Source organism: Fukomys damarensis, unplaced genomic scaffold (assembly GCF_012274545.1).
Source record: "Fukomys damarensis isolate Sample0158 unplaced genomic scaffold, DMR_v1.0_HiC HiC_scaffold_18, whole genome shotgun sequence".
Classification (NCBI taxonomy): domain Eukaryota; kingdom Metazoa; phylum Chordata; class Mammalia; order Rodentia; family Bathyergidae; genus Fukomys; species Fukomys damarensis.
Genome location: NW_022900930.1, coordinates 2,815,505 through 2,832,767, shown reverse-complemented (window position 1 = coordinate 2,832,767; position 17,263 = coordinate 2,815,505). Strand labels below are relative to the sequence as shown.

At 36.7% G+C, this 17,263-nt stretch overlaps 1 protein-coding gene across 1 annotated transcript in view; it reads left to right on the top strand.

Moving 5' to 3' along the window:
* LOC104857324 (disintegrin and metalloproteinase domain-containing protein 32-like) overlaps positions 1–17,263 on the top strand; it is an 88,709-nt gene that overhangs the window by 59,950 nt on the left and 11,496 nt on the right. Inside the window, exons 14-16 of the mRNA XM_010617146.2 lie at positions 432–630; positions 9,738–9,843; positions 10,594–10,783. Coding sequence (XP_010615448.1) covers positions 432–630; positions 9,738–9,843; positions 10,594–10,783 — 495 coding nt within the window. The remainder of the gene's footprint in view (positions 1–431; positions 631–9,737; positions 9,844–10,593; positions 10,784–17,263) is intronic.

The following is a 17,263-nucleotide window of genomic DNA, read 5'->3' as shown; positions in this document are numbered from 1 at the left end:
GAGCCCAAACCGGCAGTGCGCCTCACTTTTATTGGGCTCCCACAAAGAAATAAGCAAACATGTAATTCAGGGTTTGTGGACAGTTCACCAGTTCTCATAATTTGCAGACTGCACCAAATTGTGTTTTCTTTCATCAGACTTTAGCTGCGGCTGACTTTTTCCCTGAAACTGGCTGGCGCCCGTAAGATGGCGTGTAGCCCGAGGGAGGGACAGCTTCCTGTCTTCTCTTTTGTGTCTCTAGGAGAGGTCACAGGAGGCCTCGGTCTTTACACTTAGTTTCCCACCGGTGACATTCAAAGTATTTTAATAATAAATGTAAGTATACAAAAAGACAATAAACGTGAATCAAAATGCAAATACTTCCCACATTTTTGAAACAAATATTGATAAAACAATGTTATATATTTTTTTAATATCTTAATTTTTATTAGTTTTCAGGAGCAAATGTTGTATGCAGGGCCAAAAAAGACCCTGAGTGTGATGTGGAGGAGTATTGTACTGGAGTTTCACCACGCTGCCCGGGGGACGTATACATCCGAAACGGGCACCTGTGCAAGAGCAACAAGCACATGTGCTACAATGGGTTTTGCATTGATCTTGATTCACGTTGTGAGCAGAATTTTGGAAAAGGTAATTTTTTTTACATCCAAATATTTGGTCTTCTGTGTTTCTATTAATGGTATCAGAACAATACAAAATATTACGTTTTAAATTTGTGTTCAAATTTTCTTCTTTATGGAAGTATAATTGACAAAAGCTGGATGTCTTTAGGTCTATAACTTTGATACACATTGTGAGATTCGCAAAAATGAAGCTCATCAAGAAAGCATCACCTTACATAATTATCATTTAAAAAAATATGAAGGTCTCTCTTTAGACCATTTCAGGTGGGAAATACAGGCTGATGTACTATAGTCACTTTGCTGTACTTTGAACGACCTAGCTGACAGTTTCCATAACTGCGATTTTGTACCTCTTGACCAACACCTTCCCATTTCCCTTTTTTCCAAGGCTCTGAAAACCAACACCTATCATGAATTTGCCAATTTTAGATTTCACATATAGATTGTGAATTATATTTCTTTGTGTATCTGATTTATTGTCCTCTCCTTTCATTTGTATTGCCACAAATACCAAAATTTCCTCTGTACTAAGGCTGAGCTATATTTCATTTTGTTTGTATGTAAAGAAATAGAATAAATAATAAAGCTTCTCACATCCAAAACCAGTCCAGGATCAGATGGCTTCTTTGCTGTCATAACTCTTATCATCATACACTGGCCTTTTTCATCTTACTTTATGGTTTTTTTTTACTTCAATTTATTATATCTAATATAACTTCCTTTTTTTTAGTTTTTATTTGCATGGCATATCTTTCCTATCACGTTAGTCTCAGTCTGCGTGGGTCCTCAGCCCTGGGGCGAGTAGGCAGCACACAGTCAGCCTGGTTTGGATTTGCTCACTGTGTCCTCAGGGCTGGGCCTGACACTTCCACGCGTGTGTTCGGACCAAAGCCAGAATCCAGAGGCCAGCCTGTTGCTCTAGTGATCCTGGAGCCTGAGCCTGCGGGGTCTGGCCGGGTGCCGAGATGGCCTAGCGTCTGCATCTGCTGTGTACTCCTGGATCCCGAGTACACAGCAGCTGGTCTGGTGCTGCCGTTGGCCCAGAGCCTCAGTGCATGGAGAGGCCTGGCTCCTGGGTCTGTGCGGGGACTCTTGGGAGCATGTGCCTCTGTACATTTCCTTATTAACTCAGATTAATTATACGAATTCATGGTTTTCATTGTGACGTTTCCTTACAAGCACGTGTGTGCTTTATTGTGTCCATCCTCCCCACCACCCTCTTCCTCCTCCCTCTCCCCACACAGTCTTCTGCCCCTTCCTAGAAATCTGTTTATTTTTTACTCTCAAAGTACAAGATAAAACGTTTGATACTTAAATTTTGTTTCTTGCTTATTGCTGTCAACATGACGACCTCCAGTTCCATCCATTTTCCTACAAATGACACGATTTCCTTCTGTCACTGCCTAATGCTGTGCCTATCTATGATTTTCTTTATAGATTCACCTAATGACAGGTACCTAGGCTGCTGTAGAAATTGCCACAATAAAAGTGGGATGCAGGTGTCTATGTTATATGCCGACTTCCTTCCCTTTGGGTGTATATCCAGATTTTTCTGCAAGGAGAAATGTACTAGAAAGTCATCCTGGAATGCCACTCAAGAAAGGCATTTTGAGATCTTGAACTATAATTGTGGGTTTTTCTGTTTCTGCTTTCATTTCAGTGCGTATTTAAGATTTTTATATCTTTTTGATGAATTAGTACTTATTAGTATTTTTTGATCCTCTATATTTGATTCTTCTCTTTTTACTGTACTTAATTCATATTATTTGTACAAATTAATGAGTTTGCCCCAAGATAACTATTATGTATCACAGACATACACTAATGAAAAAATAAATTGATGGCTTTCACTGTGACATTTCCATACGTGCATACACTGTGTTTTAATTGTATCTACTTTTCTTTTTCCTTTTCGGTACTGGGGCTCACACTCAGGTCCTTGCACTTGTGAAGCAGGAGGCGGAACCACTGAGCTAAATCCCTGGCCCTGTATCTACTTTTCATACTGCCCTCTCTTGCTGTCTCCCGTGTCCTCTATCTCTTTCCCAAACTCATCCTCCTTCCTTATTTCTACTTTAAAGTCACCATTTTTTTCCCACATGTGAGATGAAGGATGTGGTTCTTTCTGTTTCTTATTTCTCTCAACATGACTACCGTTAGTTTCATGCATTTTGTCATCAGTGATATGATTTTATTTTTCTTTATGGCTACATAAAACAAATATACATATATATGCATATATACAAATCTAGTATATATATTCATTTCTCAACAATTTCCTATGCTTATTCCATATCTTACCATTGTGAAAATTGCCACAATAAATACAGATATTATTCTTAGATCATGTTTATGACAATTAATATTTACATTCATTGATGTTGTTAGGTTCTTGTGCATGGCATATCTTAATTCTACCTACCACCCCTCCCTGCCCCTCTCATAAAAAAAGAAAAAATAAACATGAGATGCAGGTGTTACTTTTCTATGCTGACCGTATTTCCTTTGGCTGTATACCTAGGACTGGTACATCTGGATAATATGGTAGTTTTTATTTTTGCTCTTCTGATGGACGTTCATACTGCTTTCCGTAGTGGCTGCATACCCATCAACAATGTATAGGAGTTTTTTTCTTTCCTACATTCTTGCCAGCATTTGTTATTTATTGTTTTTGTAATGATAGCCTTTCTGACTGGAGTGTGATAAAACCTCAATCTGGTTTTGAGTTGCACTTCTCTGATGTCTAAACTTGTTGACCGCATTTTCATATACTTATTGGCTGTTTGGACTTCCTGGTTGGAGAAGTGTCAGATCATTGGCCCATTGATTGATTGGATTAATTGTTCTGTTAACTTTTTTGAACTCTCTCTATATAATTTGAACTCTCTCTATGTAATTTGTTTGAGTATTTTAAATTGATCTGCTGAATTTCTCATTTGTATTGAAAATTTACTTTATAATTTTGTTGCATTCTTTTATTGGTAAATGAATTTTATTTAAATCATTCATTGTATTTATGACAGTTCATCAGTTTTCTTTTTTTAACTTTATTTTTTATTAGTACATATTTGACATACATATTGATTACATTGTCACAGGAATTTGTTCCTGTTCATAATGTATCTTGATTTTTTTCCCATTTCCCTCCCTTTGCTTCAATTCTTCTCTCCCCCCACTTACACAAACTTTGTTTCCATTTTTCCTTCCATTCCTTTTTTCTTTTCCTTTCCTTACCTTCACTTCCCTCTTCTTTCCCTTCACATTTGAACAAGTTTTATTTCCCAGTATCTATCCTAGGTTGTACTTCTTTACACTTTGTATTTCTTACACAAGAGAAACGTGATATTTGAACTTGTGTGTCTGATTTATTTCACTTAATATTCCAGTGTCAAGGTACATCCTAATATTTACCTAAAAATATTTCAAATTTTCCTTCTGTGTGGCAGAGTAGTACCCCATTGTATATAAATACCACATTTTTTATCTATTCATGTTTTGATGGGCACATAGGCTTTCCCCAAAATTTAGCTATTATAAGTTGTGCTGCTATAAACATGGGTGTTCTTATATCACTGTACTGTGATGCTTTTAACTCTTTAGGGAAGATACCTGGAGTGGGAGTGGCTGAGTCAAATGGAGCCTCCAGTTTCAGTTTTTCAGAAATCTCCATAATGATTTCCATAGTAGTTGTACCGGTTTCCATTCCCACCAGCAGTGGAGAGGGATTCCTTTTTCCTCACAGCCTCACCAGCATTTGTGACTGGTTGATTCCTTGATGATAGCCATTCTTTGTAGAGTAAGATGAGACCTCAGGGTTGTTTTAATTTGTATTTTTTTTAGGGCCAGGAATGTTGAACCCTTTTTCATGTATTTTTTTTTTGTACAGGCCCCAATTCAAACCTTTAATATTTTTACATTAAAGTCAAAGTAAATTTATGAAGTAAATACATGAACTACTCAATTATTAACCATTTGTCTATTTATATACATAAAATGGTTATATCAAAAACCTCTGGGCTAGACAAAGAAATCTTTGGGGCGGGGGCTATAGATCAGTGGTATAATAATTGCCTAGCATGTATAGAGCCCTGACTTTCACCTCTAGCATTTAAAGAAGAAGAAAGGAGGAAAAAGAAAAAAGTCGTTGCTTCTTCCCAATATTCCCAATATGGGAAAACTAGTCCCAATTTTCCAGCATTTACCCAGTAGGATAACTGTCAGCAAGCCGCTGAACCTTCTGAGCCATTTCTACATTTCTAAAATAGCAAAAACATTATTATCTACTTTGTAAGATTATTATGACAAGTGTTGACAGATGTCAAATGCTGGGCATGGCATTTGGAACCGAATAATTCTAAACAAAATGCTATCTACCATTAACTGAAAGGACTGATCACATTCATTTCCAACTGTACATTCTGTTCTCGGATTTCTGTTGATTGACTTTTATACCACAAAGTCAACTGCTACTGAGCACACAGCTTCATAAGGTCAGCCCAGACATATTGAAGTTTTTCTCCAGTGTGCTTTGGGAAAACACAAAAGGCAAGAAATACGGAGCCAGAGATGACAGCCATAGATACTGGAAAACATTCACAAGTTCAAGACCTGAAATAAACATTCATCCAAAAGCTAACAAATGGATAAACTAGGGACGGAGCTGGGTTTGGAGACTTGCTGGCATGAGTTGGGATCATGGCTCCACCACATTGAGCTTCTCCTGTTATAATCTCTATCTGCCCAGAGTGCCCTGAGGATCCAGTCCACAGTAGTGCCTCAGTTGTGGAATTGTTTTTCTTTTCCTTTTTAATGCGTATAGGGGGTGATGAGGAGAATCAGGACAGCAGATGAACATGGGATGCGATGTGATGAGTTCAGGGAGCCAAGGATTAAGGCTGAGAAGCAGAGCTGGCTGCTGGGCAAACATGAAAGGACAGCCTCATGCCCCCATTCCCCAGGAGGTTTGTGCTAGTGAACAGTTCTTGTGAAGGCAGACAAGGTCAGACTAGTTTACCCTTTTTCATGTATTTATTTGTTCTTTCTACTTCTTCATTGGAGAAGTGTGTATTCATTTCAGATGTCCATTTTGAGATTTGGTCTTAAATTTGGAGGGGTCTGAATGTTTTAGTTCTTTTTATATTCTAAATGTTAGCCCTTTATCTGAGGAGTAGTGAGGAAAATTATTTTCCCATTCTGTGGGTTGTTTCTGCATTCTGTTTGTTGTTTCTTTTGCCATGCACAAACATTTTTGATTTATGTAATTCCTTGATTCTGTGTAGTATTTCCTGTGTGATTAGTGTTCTGTTCATAAAGTCACTACCTCCACCTGCTTCTTCTAGAGTTTTACTTATTATATCTTACACCAGATTGTGTATTTATATTTGTATAGTTTATCCATTCTAATTTTAGTTTAGTGCGTGATGAGAGATGGGGTCTTGGTTCAATTTTTGGCCTGTGGAAAGTGAGTTTACCCAGCATATTTGTTAAAGAGGCTATCTTTCTTCCAGTGAAGGTATTTGTGATTTCAAGCCTGTAGTTATCTTTATCTTCTGGGGCCTATGCTTTTGTCCAATTTAAGGAGTGACTCTGCTCTTGCTGGTTGGTGGATAAGGAGGCAGTCAGAGCCCAGATCTATGCTGGATAAATCCCAGTAATTCTGCAGAAGGATTAGGGCAGGGTGCTGGATAATTTCAGCAAGGCTGCAGTAGGATTAGGACAATGTGCCCTTTCTGATAGTTTCAAATCCACAGATTTAGGCTGCTCCAGGCCTCTGGTTGTGGACTGGGGCCCGAGTCATTCAGTCCACAACACTCTGGGTGTCTTTTGCCAGTCTGACCATGGCTCCCTGATCACAGACATCCCTTGGGTTTGTCCCTCATTCAGTGACTGTGGGATTTCAACACTGAACTCCCTGAGATGAAGCCAGCTTTGGCTGCCCTAGATCTCAGGTTCAGTTGGCCCCTCCCTAAAATGGCAACTGACCAAGGACCCTCACCAGGGACCCAGCAGTCACTTGGACGGGACTCACTCACCAGCTGTTGTAGCACACAGCTTCCACAGCATCCACTGCTCCATTCCACTGGTGCATTTCTCTCTGGAGGCCTCTGGAGTCTCTGCCTTCACTGTGTGTCTCTTTATTTGATCCTCCTCTCTCAATGTCATGAGCCAGAAGCTTGGGAGAAAGTGCAGATTACCACTCCTTTTTCTTTGTTGTTCTCTTGTGTTTTCTGTCAGCCCCAGTTTTCCCTTCAGATCTTTCTTGACTATCAGGGATCCACCTCCCTTCTCTTTCGTTTTATTTTCCTATAGAGATTCTTGAGAGAGATTTATAGTTTTCTTTGGAAGTGAGATATTATTTTATCTTTTTAGTTTCTTATATCTTAAGCCAGTATTTGTGCATCTAGTGGAGTAGTTGCATCTACCAATTTTATGTGAGTTTCTTGTCAACATGTCCCAGGATGTCAGTGGGATATGCTGTGTTGGTTTTGTTTCCTGATGGGGAATTCGGTGTAGTGTTTATGTGGTCTCTTTAGTTATAATAAATCTCAGCAATGTCTGTGGATGTTTTAGTATCTTAGGCTGCAGGGGTTATACAATTATGCTGGCAGGTGTAATTGAGCTTTTTATAGGCAGGGTAGGCTCACTGGTAGCTCTGGGCATGAAGTGCTCAGCTGTCGTTGTGGGTTGTTTGGGGGCAGAGCTTCTCTTGTGGAATTGTGTAGGTCAGCCTCAGCTATTAGGCCAGCAAAGACACGGCACACAATAGTCCCCAAAGGTCGCATGTTAGTGGAGCTGTCATAGTGTCATAGCGTATCCAAGGTGGGTGTGGTGCAGCATTACAGGTAGTGAGCTTCACAAGAGCTGAGATTCACCAGCTCTTTAGCTCTGTGCTACCTAGGTCAATTGGTAGAGTTATCCTGCTGAACTCCATTGTTCCCCAGAACACACTATTTACATAGCAGTTCAGAGCTCTGAATAAATCATCTTGGCCTTCCTGTTACCAGTAAATCATAGCTTTGGTGTAATATTGTCTTTATTATTTTTCTCCTTGCTGAGACAAAATACCCAACACCCAAAGTTAAAAGAGGAAGGCTTTCTTTCAACTAGTAGAGATTTCAGTCCATAGATGGCTGGCTCCAATGAAGGGTGGCATGGCAGAGAGGTATCACAAAGAAGAAACAGTTTATTGCAAGCAGAAGAGAACAAAAGCAAGCAAGTGACCAGTAACAGTAGCAACTTCTTGCTGGCCTTTTTATATTTCATCTAGGCTATTCAGTTTAGGGCAGGTGCCAAACCAATCAGTGAACAAATTTAGTAATCACACACCCTTAATACCAGCATCACACACTCTAGATTCAGTCACCTCTGAAAAAGCCCCACCTATGACCTCATGAGGCTTGGGGGAACATTTAGATACAAGCCAAGCATATATATTTTGTATGGGACATCTATTCCTGAAGTGTTTTAATTTTGCATAATGACCTCCTCTTTAACAGAGCATAAATTCATGTTACACTGACCCAGAAATACAGAGGTAAAAAAGTTTATTTTTCTTTCATTTAATAGTCCAGAGCTTTGTGTGAAGTAAAAACTGGTTTAGCAACTTTCTTCAGTGATGTTCAAGAACATTTGGTCTTTATGCTACTCCATTCCCTTGTATTTGATAGAAGGACTCTGAACATAAAATCCATATAACAGCCCATTAAATGGAGGAAAGAGGAAATCAAACTATAATCAGTTTCCACTTAATTCCATAACCTGGATATTTCCTATCTAATGTATGTTCATAATCCACTGGCCTGGATATAGTCATATGAACATATCCAGTAACACTAGGGCATAACAAACGTTTTCTGTATCTCTCTGTCTACATGCCCTGTTTGAAAGTTGCATTACAAGAAGGAAAAAGAAGCAGTATGTTAGGGAACTGTTGCCAGTTTCTGCCTTATATTTTTCCTCTCATCTAAGCCTTAGATGACGTTGAGTGTATGTCCGATATCCTTTCTAGTAGTGGTGTTTATTTGTAGTAGCAACATTTATTTAAAGAAGGCAGATGGATCAGAACATTATAGTTTTATTGATGAAAAGAGGCAAGATTTCACATTGTTTTTAGTTTCATCTTCTCTGTAGAGGTCTCTGATTGGATTTTCTACTCACCACTATTTTCTAAATCCTATCTCAATATTCGCATAGTTAATGTGGGAATTATCATATTTACTCAATATGGTCCGAAACCTCCTATTAATACTGGTTGGACTACCATATGTTTCTGACCAGGCCTGATCCAATTCTACCAATCTTCAAACTACTTAAATACACAGTTGGTAGGTCTTGGGATGAGTATTTGGCATATGCCAAGAGGATAAAGGAGATTCTTTCTCTCTTTTCAGAGAATTTGGATAGTTGAGCAATGGAATTTTTCCAGTTGCTCTTGAAACCATCCATATGTAAGGCTCTAGTCTAGAGTTTTGGGAAGATACGTTTTTGACCATACAAAAAAAATGATAGCCATTAAGGAAATAGAAAGATGAAGTTAGAGTGTAAACAAAAATCAAAAAGTAAAAAATTAATTTCCCTGTATTTCTTCCTTGGGGGACGTGCAATGACAGATACATTTAGATTGTCTCTTCTATAAGTCTGAGTGGATAGATGGAGCAGGAAGGGGTAAGCAGGTGCCCGTCAGATGCTGGTTCCACTCTCCTTTCGACCTATTTCTTCGGTCTTACCTCATGTTTAGACCACCCAAAGACACACAGAGGCTATTTCTTGTTGAAGAAGCCTCTTTGGCTTTGTTGTAAGTTCTCACTGAGCATCGAGGACAGGTATGGTTTTCAGATATTACTTCCCTATTGCTTTCGTTTACAGAGCCCTCTTCTAGTTTACGCTTCTATGACTCTCTCCCTGCCCCATTACCTTTTGTGAAGGAAATGAATGAAGATGAAGTAAAAAGAGTAATAATATGAACATTACCTTTCATTTCATTTAAAACTTACAACTTTGTTAGGAAAATTTTGAGTCAAATAATGAGGAGAAAAGAGATAAAGGGAACATGTACATGAAAGAAGGTCAAAACAAATATATGTTTTAATCCAAACATATTTTTAACTTTGACAGGCTCAAGAAATGCTCCATTTCTTTGCTATAAGGAAATACATTCTCAAATAGATAGATTTGGAAACTGTGGTTCAAGAGATGGCATAATGACATATTGTGGATGGAGGTATAATGTAAACGTATCAATGACACCTTTCTTATGTTCTTTTGACTTTTAGTTTTTATTTTCTTAAGTATATGTCATTCATTATAATGTTTTCTAGTGCATGAAAATGAATCTCAAATGCCAGATACTGAGCAAAGCAATAAATACTCATATACTTACAGAATCTGTGGAAGGGTGTGACATACCATGTAGTTTTGTGTTTCCTTCACTCTTCCTATTAAAAACATTAATTTTTAAGTTTTAATTCAGATGGCATAGCCTGTATTTCAGTTTTCCATAACTGCTGTTAGAATAAATCTTTATTTTAAAATTTGGTAAGGATTTGTTTCATTTGTGGCATTTTAATGGATTTGTATCATATGTAGTATCAGAAAGTTAAGTCCTTGAGTGTAGAGGTAACAAATTTATTCAGCATTTTTATAGGGGAACATAAAATGTTGTAGTGAATTAATTATTTGATGGTAAATATATAATCTACACAGTGAATAAGTGACCATTAGTACCATTGAAATATAATTTAAATTATTAAATTTTTATTTTGAGTTTAGTCTTTAAATACTAATAGCTATGAAACATTGAGCTAAATATACATATCTCTTCCTTTGAAACTAAATAAATATTAATATACACAATTACAGTTTTTGTAAAGTACATCACCATAAGTAGAGAGCTGTTATTGTAAAAGCAAATACAAAGCATTCCTCATAAATGATTAATGCATAATAATTATATTATTATGTTTGCTTGCAGGAATTCTATGTGTGGAAGATTAGTTTGTACTTTTCCAACTCGAAAGCCTTATATTCGCACCAATGCTACTGCAATTTATGTTCGAGTAAAAAATTATACATGTATAACTGCAGACTTCAATAGGTATGGGGACTTTGTGAGTGCAGATACATTTAGGATTCCAGATGGCAGTGAATGTGATACTGAGAGGGTGAGTGGTTTAAAATCAATTTTTTAAAAATCTAGACATATTTATTACTTTAATCAATATTTTTCATTTAAATACAGAATTTTAATTTGCTTATTAGTGGTGTGTAACCCTAAATATTTGGAGAACAAATAAGTTTAATCGATCTCTCCATAGTAAGAGAGACATGGGAATGTTAATTGCCTTCCGAGGTTCGGTATCATGGGCGAGGAAACTTAAGCATTTGGAGGCTGGTGTGGGCAAGAGAGAGCACTTTAGCACATGCTGTGGAGAATGTACTGCACAGCATGGCAGCGAGTGTCTGTGATGAAAAATAAATGGTACGCTTTGGCTCAGTAGATTGCAGCACAGTTGAGATGAAAGTAGGTAGCGTAAAATCTTACTTCTGACTGACATTTTTGCACGTTTATTAGTCTGAGACGCTTCAAGTGTACATAGATTGGGGGTGATACTGCATTTACTCTCTAGAGCTATTGTGAAGATTAATGAGATAGCACTATAAAGTTGATACACTCATTATCACTTTATTTTACTTCATTTTATTTGTGTGTGTGTGATGCTAGAGATAGAACCCAGCCTATGTTATTCTTTTTTTAAATCCTCATACTCTTTTCTAAGTACATATTCGCAGTACATAATGGTTACATTCCTCCTGGGAAGTGTACGTATATACAGCACACCTTCATTGGCTTTTCTTTGGGGGAATCCTCGTCCCCTCCCCTCCTTCCAGCTCTTCCTCATCTCCCCATTTACAAAAGCTTTATTTCCGTGTTTTCTTTTAAGTCCCTTCACCTTCTTTACCTCTCCTTCCCCCGTCTCTTTTCCTCTTCCCGTGTGAACACGGTCTTCCTACTTCCCAGTATCTCTTCCCCATCTGCTCCTTATTTATCCTTTGTATTTCTCACACAAGTAGAGTAATATCATATTAAATTTACACATCTGATTTATTTCACTTAAGATTATGGTGTTAAGATGCATCCATTTATAAATGCCTCAAGTTCATCCTTCTTTATTACGGCAGAACAGTATTCCATTTACATAGACACCACCTTTTCTTTACCCATTCATCTGTTGATGGACACACAGGCTGTTTCCAAGATTTAACTTCTGTGACTTGTGCTGCTGTGAACATGTTTTGGGGTACCATGATGCTTTTAACTCTTTTACAAAGTTGCCTACAAGGGGGATATCAGGGTCAAATGGAACCTCTAGGTTTAGCTTTTTAAGAAATCTCTGTGCTGACTTCTGCAGAGGTTCTACCCATTTACACTCCCACTAACAGTGGAGAAGGGTTTTCTCCCCCTCACACATACTGGAATGAGATGGAATTGCAGTATTACTTTAATTTGCGTTTCTTGAATGTCTAGGCATATTGAGCATTTTTGTTTTCATTTATTTCTTGACCATTTGTAATTTTTCATCTGAGAAGCTTCTGTTCATTTCGGATACCCATTTTTGGATTGGGGCTTTAAATGTGAGGGATATAAAATTTTGAATTCTTGATGCATTCTTGGTATTAGTGATACTGAGGAGTAGCTGGCAAAAAATTTTCCCCATTCTTTAGGTTGTTTCTTCACTCTCTTGGTGGTTTCCTTTGAGCTTCAAAAGCTTTTTGTTTTGATATGATCCTATTTGTTGAGTCTTTGTAATATTTCCTCTGCAACTGGGGTTTTATTCATAAAATCTTTGCCTACACTTATGTTTTCAATAGTTTTACCTCTTCTATCTTTCAGCACATTGTTTCTGTTCTAATATTTAGTTTCAATTTTAGTTCAGTGCCTATTGAGAGATACGGATCTAGGTTTGATCTTCAGCATGTGGAAAGCCAGTTTTCCCAAGGTCTTTGTTAAAGAGGCTGTTTTTACTCCAGCAAAGATGTTTGACCCCTTAATCAAAGATAAGGTAGCTGAGTGTGACTGCAGTTGTTTGTACATTTTCTGGTCTGTTCAATTGATTGACAAGTCTGTTTTTGTTTTCTTTTTTGCAACTAATATGATGTTTTTATCACTGTAGATTTGCAGTATAACTTGGTCTGGGATTGGGATGATCCCTTCCTTGTCCTGCTTGTCCAGAATTGGTTTCACTATTCTAGATCTCTTCCGGTTTCATGTGAATTTTAGGATATTTTCTATAGTTCTGTGAGGAATTGATATTTTGGTTCGGATTAGATTAAATCTGTATAACAGTTTTAGAAGTGTAGTTATTTTCACTATATTGGTTCTGCCTATCCAGGAACAGGGGGCATCTTTCCTATTTCTGATTTAATGTTTGATCTCCTTTTACTGTCTACTATATATAATTTTCATTGTAGAGGTCTTTCATCTCCTTGGTTAGATTGATTCCAAAACATTTCATTTTTCTTGATGCTATTGTGAAAGTTGTTTCCCTAATTTCTCTCTTGGTGAATATGTTATTGGTATATAGAAATGCTACTGATTTTTTAGTGCTAACTTTGTATCCTGCTACACTTCTGATTTTGGATATTCTAGGAGTCTTTGGTGGAGTTATTGGGGCCTTCTATATAAAGGATCATGTCATCAGCCAGTAATGATAATTTACCTTCTTCCTCCTCTGTCCATATTCCTTTTATATCTTTTATCTAATTGCTCTAATATTTTGAGCACTATGTTGAAAAGGAGTAGTGATAGTGGACATCTTGTATTGTTCCTGATTTTAGGGTGAAAGCTTTCAGTTTTTGACCATTTAGTATGATTTTTTGCTATTGGTTTTCATAGGTGGATTTTAACAGATTGACATAAAGACCTCCTATTGCAGCTTTCTTTAGAGTTTTATCATTAATGGGTGATAGATTTTGTCAAGTGCTTTTCTGAGTCCATTGAGATGATCATGTGGTTTTGTCCTTGCTTCTGTTAATAGGGTATATTATAGTGCATCATTTTGCATACGTTGAACCAACCATCTCTTGATTTTTTAGTTTCAATTCCATCTGCATCCAAGGAATAAATCCTACTTTGTCATGGTGTATAATCTTATAATGATTTGCTGTATTCTGTTTGCCCCCATCTTGTTGAGGACTTTTGCATCTATGTTCATTAAAAAGATTGGCCTGTAATTCTTTGTGGAGGAGCTTTTCTGGTTTTGGTATCAAGGTAATGCTTACTTCCATAAATGACTTTGGGAGCATTACTTCCTTTTCAATTTAATTAAAGAGTTTTAGGTGTATTGGTAATAGATACTTTAAAGTTCTCACTTAATTTGGCAATGAGTCTGTTAGGACCTGGGCATTTCTTAGTTGGTAGTTTGTTTGTTTTTTTACTATTACTTCTACAATCTCATTGACTGATACAGGTTTATTTAGGACTGTCATATTTTCTTGATTCAGCTTTGGTAGTTCATATTATCTAGGAATCTGTCCATTTTTTCTCAGTTTTCCACTTTAGAGTCAGATTCTCAAAGTAGTTATTCATGTTCTTCTGGATTTCTGCAGAATCTGTTGATTTTGCCCTTTTCACTTCTAATGCTTGAATTAGAATCTTCTTTTTGTGTTGATAAGGTTAGCTAAGGGTCTGTCTACTTTGTGTAATCTTTTAGAGAACTGAATCTTCAATTCACCGATTCTTTGTATTGATTTTTTAGTTTCAGTTCCATTAATTTCTCCTTCATTTTTATAATTTACATCTTTATCCTAGCTTTTGGTTTGGATTGCTCTTGATTTTCTAAAACCTGGAGGTACATCATCATATTATCTATTTGAGCTTGTTCTCTTTTTCTGGTATGGGGATTCATCAGTATAAACTTGCGTCTTAGGACTGCTTTCTTTACATCCCACAAGTTCTGGGTCTCCATTGCATCCCCTGGGTCCTATAGGTCATACTGTTGTCATTTTATTGTATGGGTTGTCTTATTTCTTCTTTAATTTCCTCCATGACCTATTGATTATTCAAAGGATATTATTTAATTTCTGTGTGATTGCATAGTTTCTGCAGTGTCTTTTGTTTTGACTTCTAGTGTCTTTACACTGTGATCTGATAATGCATGAGATAATTTCATTTCTTTTGCATTTACATAAGCATGGTATATGGCCTAGTGTGTTATTTTGAAAAATATCCCATATGCTGAAAAAAATGTGTACTGTGTTGTTGGGTGGAACACTCTTTGGATATCTACAAGCTCCATTTGTGCAAAGGCTTTGGTTCTGCTCTGATATTTCTTCATTGATGTTTTTGCTCTGGTTTATCTGTCTGTCTGTGATAGCTGGCTATTGAGGTCACCCATTACAATTGTATTTGTGCTTATCTGATTTTTCATGTCCACTAGTGTTTGTGCTATAAAGTTGTATTTGCCAAAATTTGGTGTGTGTGTGTGTGTGTGTATTTATTATTTCTTCCTGCTGAATTGTTCCCTTAACCAGTATGTAGTGATCTTTTTTCTCCTCTAATTGGTCTTGGATGAAATCTACTTTTTCTAAATTCTACTTTATCTTTCCTTTTTCCTTGTTACTGTTACATGGAATATTAATTTTCTTTTTTTACTTTTTGTCTATGAATTTTTTGGGGGGTAAGTATGTTTTTTTGTGTGTAGCATATTGCCAGAACTTTTTTCTTCATTTATTCTGTTGATCTCTGTCTCTTGATTAGTGTGTTGAGATCATTCACATTGATAGTTACAACTGATAGGTATTGGCTTATCTTTGCCACTATGTTATTTTTCTGCTGTTTCTTCCCTTTCTTTCCTGTAACAGCTTTTTAGATTCTGTGTTTGTGTTGAATTTCTGGGATTTTTACTGTTACATGTTTTGGTATAGTTATTTTCTGATCACGGCTCTTTGGGGTTCTATATGGCTCACTTATCTGCATGTCAAATTCTTTTTCTATGCTTTGAAAGTTGTGTGCAATTCTATAAATAATTTTTAATAAGAGGTACAAGATCCCAACAATGAATGTAACTGTACTGTATCCCTAAAATACACCAATAAACTCAATTAAAGCTGAAAAAAATAATTTTTAATACTCTTTGTGATATATTCTAATTTTTCATTGATTCCAGTTAATCTTAGATTAGTCTTCTGTGCATTGTCCAACAGTTACCGGATGGAGTTTTCATGGTCCATTGCTATTTTTAAGGTATCACTCAGTAGGTATTCAGCAACCATAGCCCTGTCTTTTAGGTCTGATATTCTGTCTTCATATTGATCAGTTTTGCTAGGTATACTTTCAGTAGAGCTTCAATCTCCTGGATTTCTGTTTGAGAATGTTTTATGGACTCCAGTTCATTTCTATGTTGGACACATGATTTGTACACGTTTCTTTAGCTCCTCCGTTTTTTTTTTTTATCAGTTGCTTCTTTGGACTCACTACTCATCTATTTTATTAAGGTCATTATTTCTTTAAGTATCTCTACAGTTATCTTTGCCTTGAATTCACCAAGTGTCTTCATCTGTTTTGCTACTTCCACTGCTACCGATTCAGGTATTTTGGCTATGTGGCTTTTGATTTCTTCTTCCTAGATACTACCCCCTCACATTTGTTTTGGTGGAGTTTGGAGCTTTGGGGAACATTTTGCTGCCGTGTTTTCTCATTTTCTATTTTTGAATTTGTTTTCTGTATTGAGCTTGTGAAATGCTTGTAGTAGGTGGCTTTATTGACAGTATTGAGACCTCTTTAGGTAATGACTACTTTTCAAAGATGTCCTCTAGCGAAAGCTAGCCATTGGCCTTTGGGTCTGGCCCAAGATCCTATTTCTTCCATTTATTAGAGATGGAAGATTGTAGCCTGTTTGGCCCAGTACCCTATTCTTTGGTAATGGACTGTATTATTGTTTATGACCCCCAGACTAAAGTAGTAAAATCAGCAACAATGATAGTATCAAACACACAGTGGTAATAACAAACTATAACAAGTAGCACTGTACCCCTATAACCACAGGAATAAAATCTGTTGTTATAGTATAAGCACTAAGACAAAACAGATATTTTTGTTTTGTTTTGTTTTTGTTTTTGGTACCAGGAATTGAACTCAGATCCTTGCACTTGCAAGGCAGGCAGCAGAACCACTGAGCTAAATCCCTGGCTGACCAGATATTTATATACAGTAATTATCTACTCTGTAAATCAATTTTACCGCCATTCACAGTAGAACAGTGTTCAACTATATTATGGTATAGTTAACTATCCATAGAGTCATAGTAGTAAGTGATTATAGTAGAATAGATAAGGTTCAGGCATAGGAGTATGAAAAAATACTTTGAAAATATTTTAAAACATAAAACATTAAGCAATGAAGGATGGGAAGAAGGTAATAAAATTGACATAAATTTTCCTATTAAGGACTAAAAGAAAATTAATAGTAGTAGATAACTTTTAACAGTGAAAATCCTCAAGAAAAATAATAATAAGGAACAGAGACTAAACTAGGGAGAAAACATAAGAGAAATAGCAAGAGATGAAGTGTGTGTGTGTGTGTGAGAGAGAGAGAGAGAGAGAGAGAGAGAGAAAACACAAATATAAAATAAATAACAAAATAA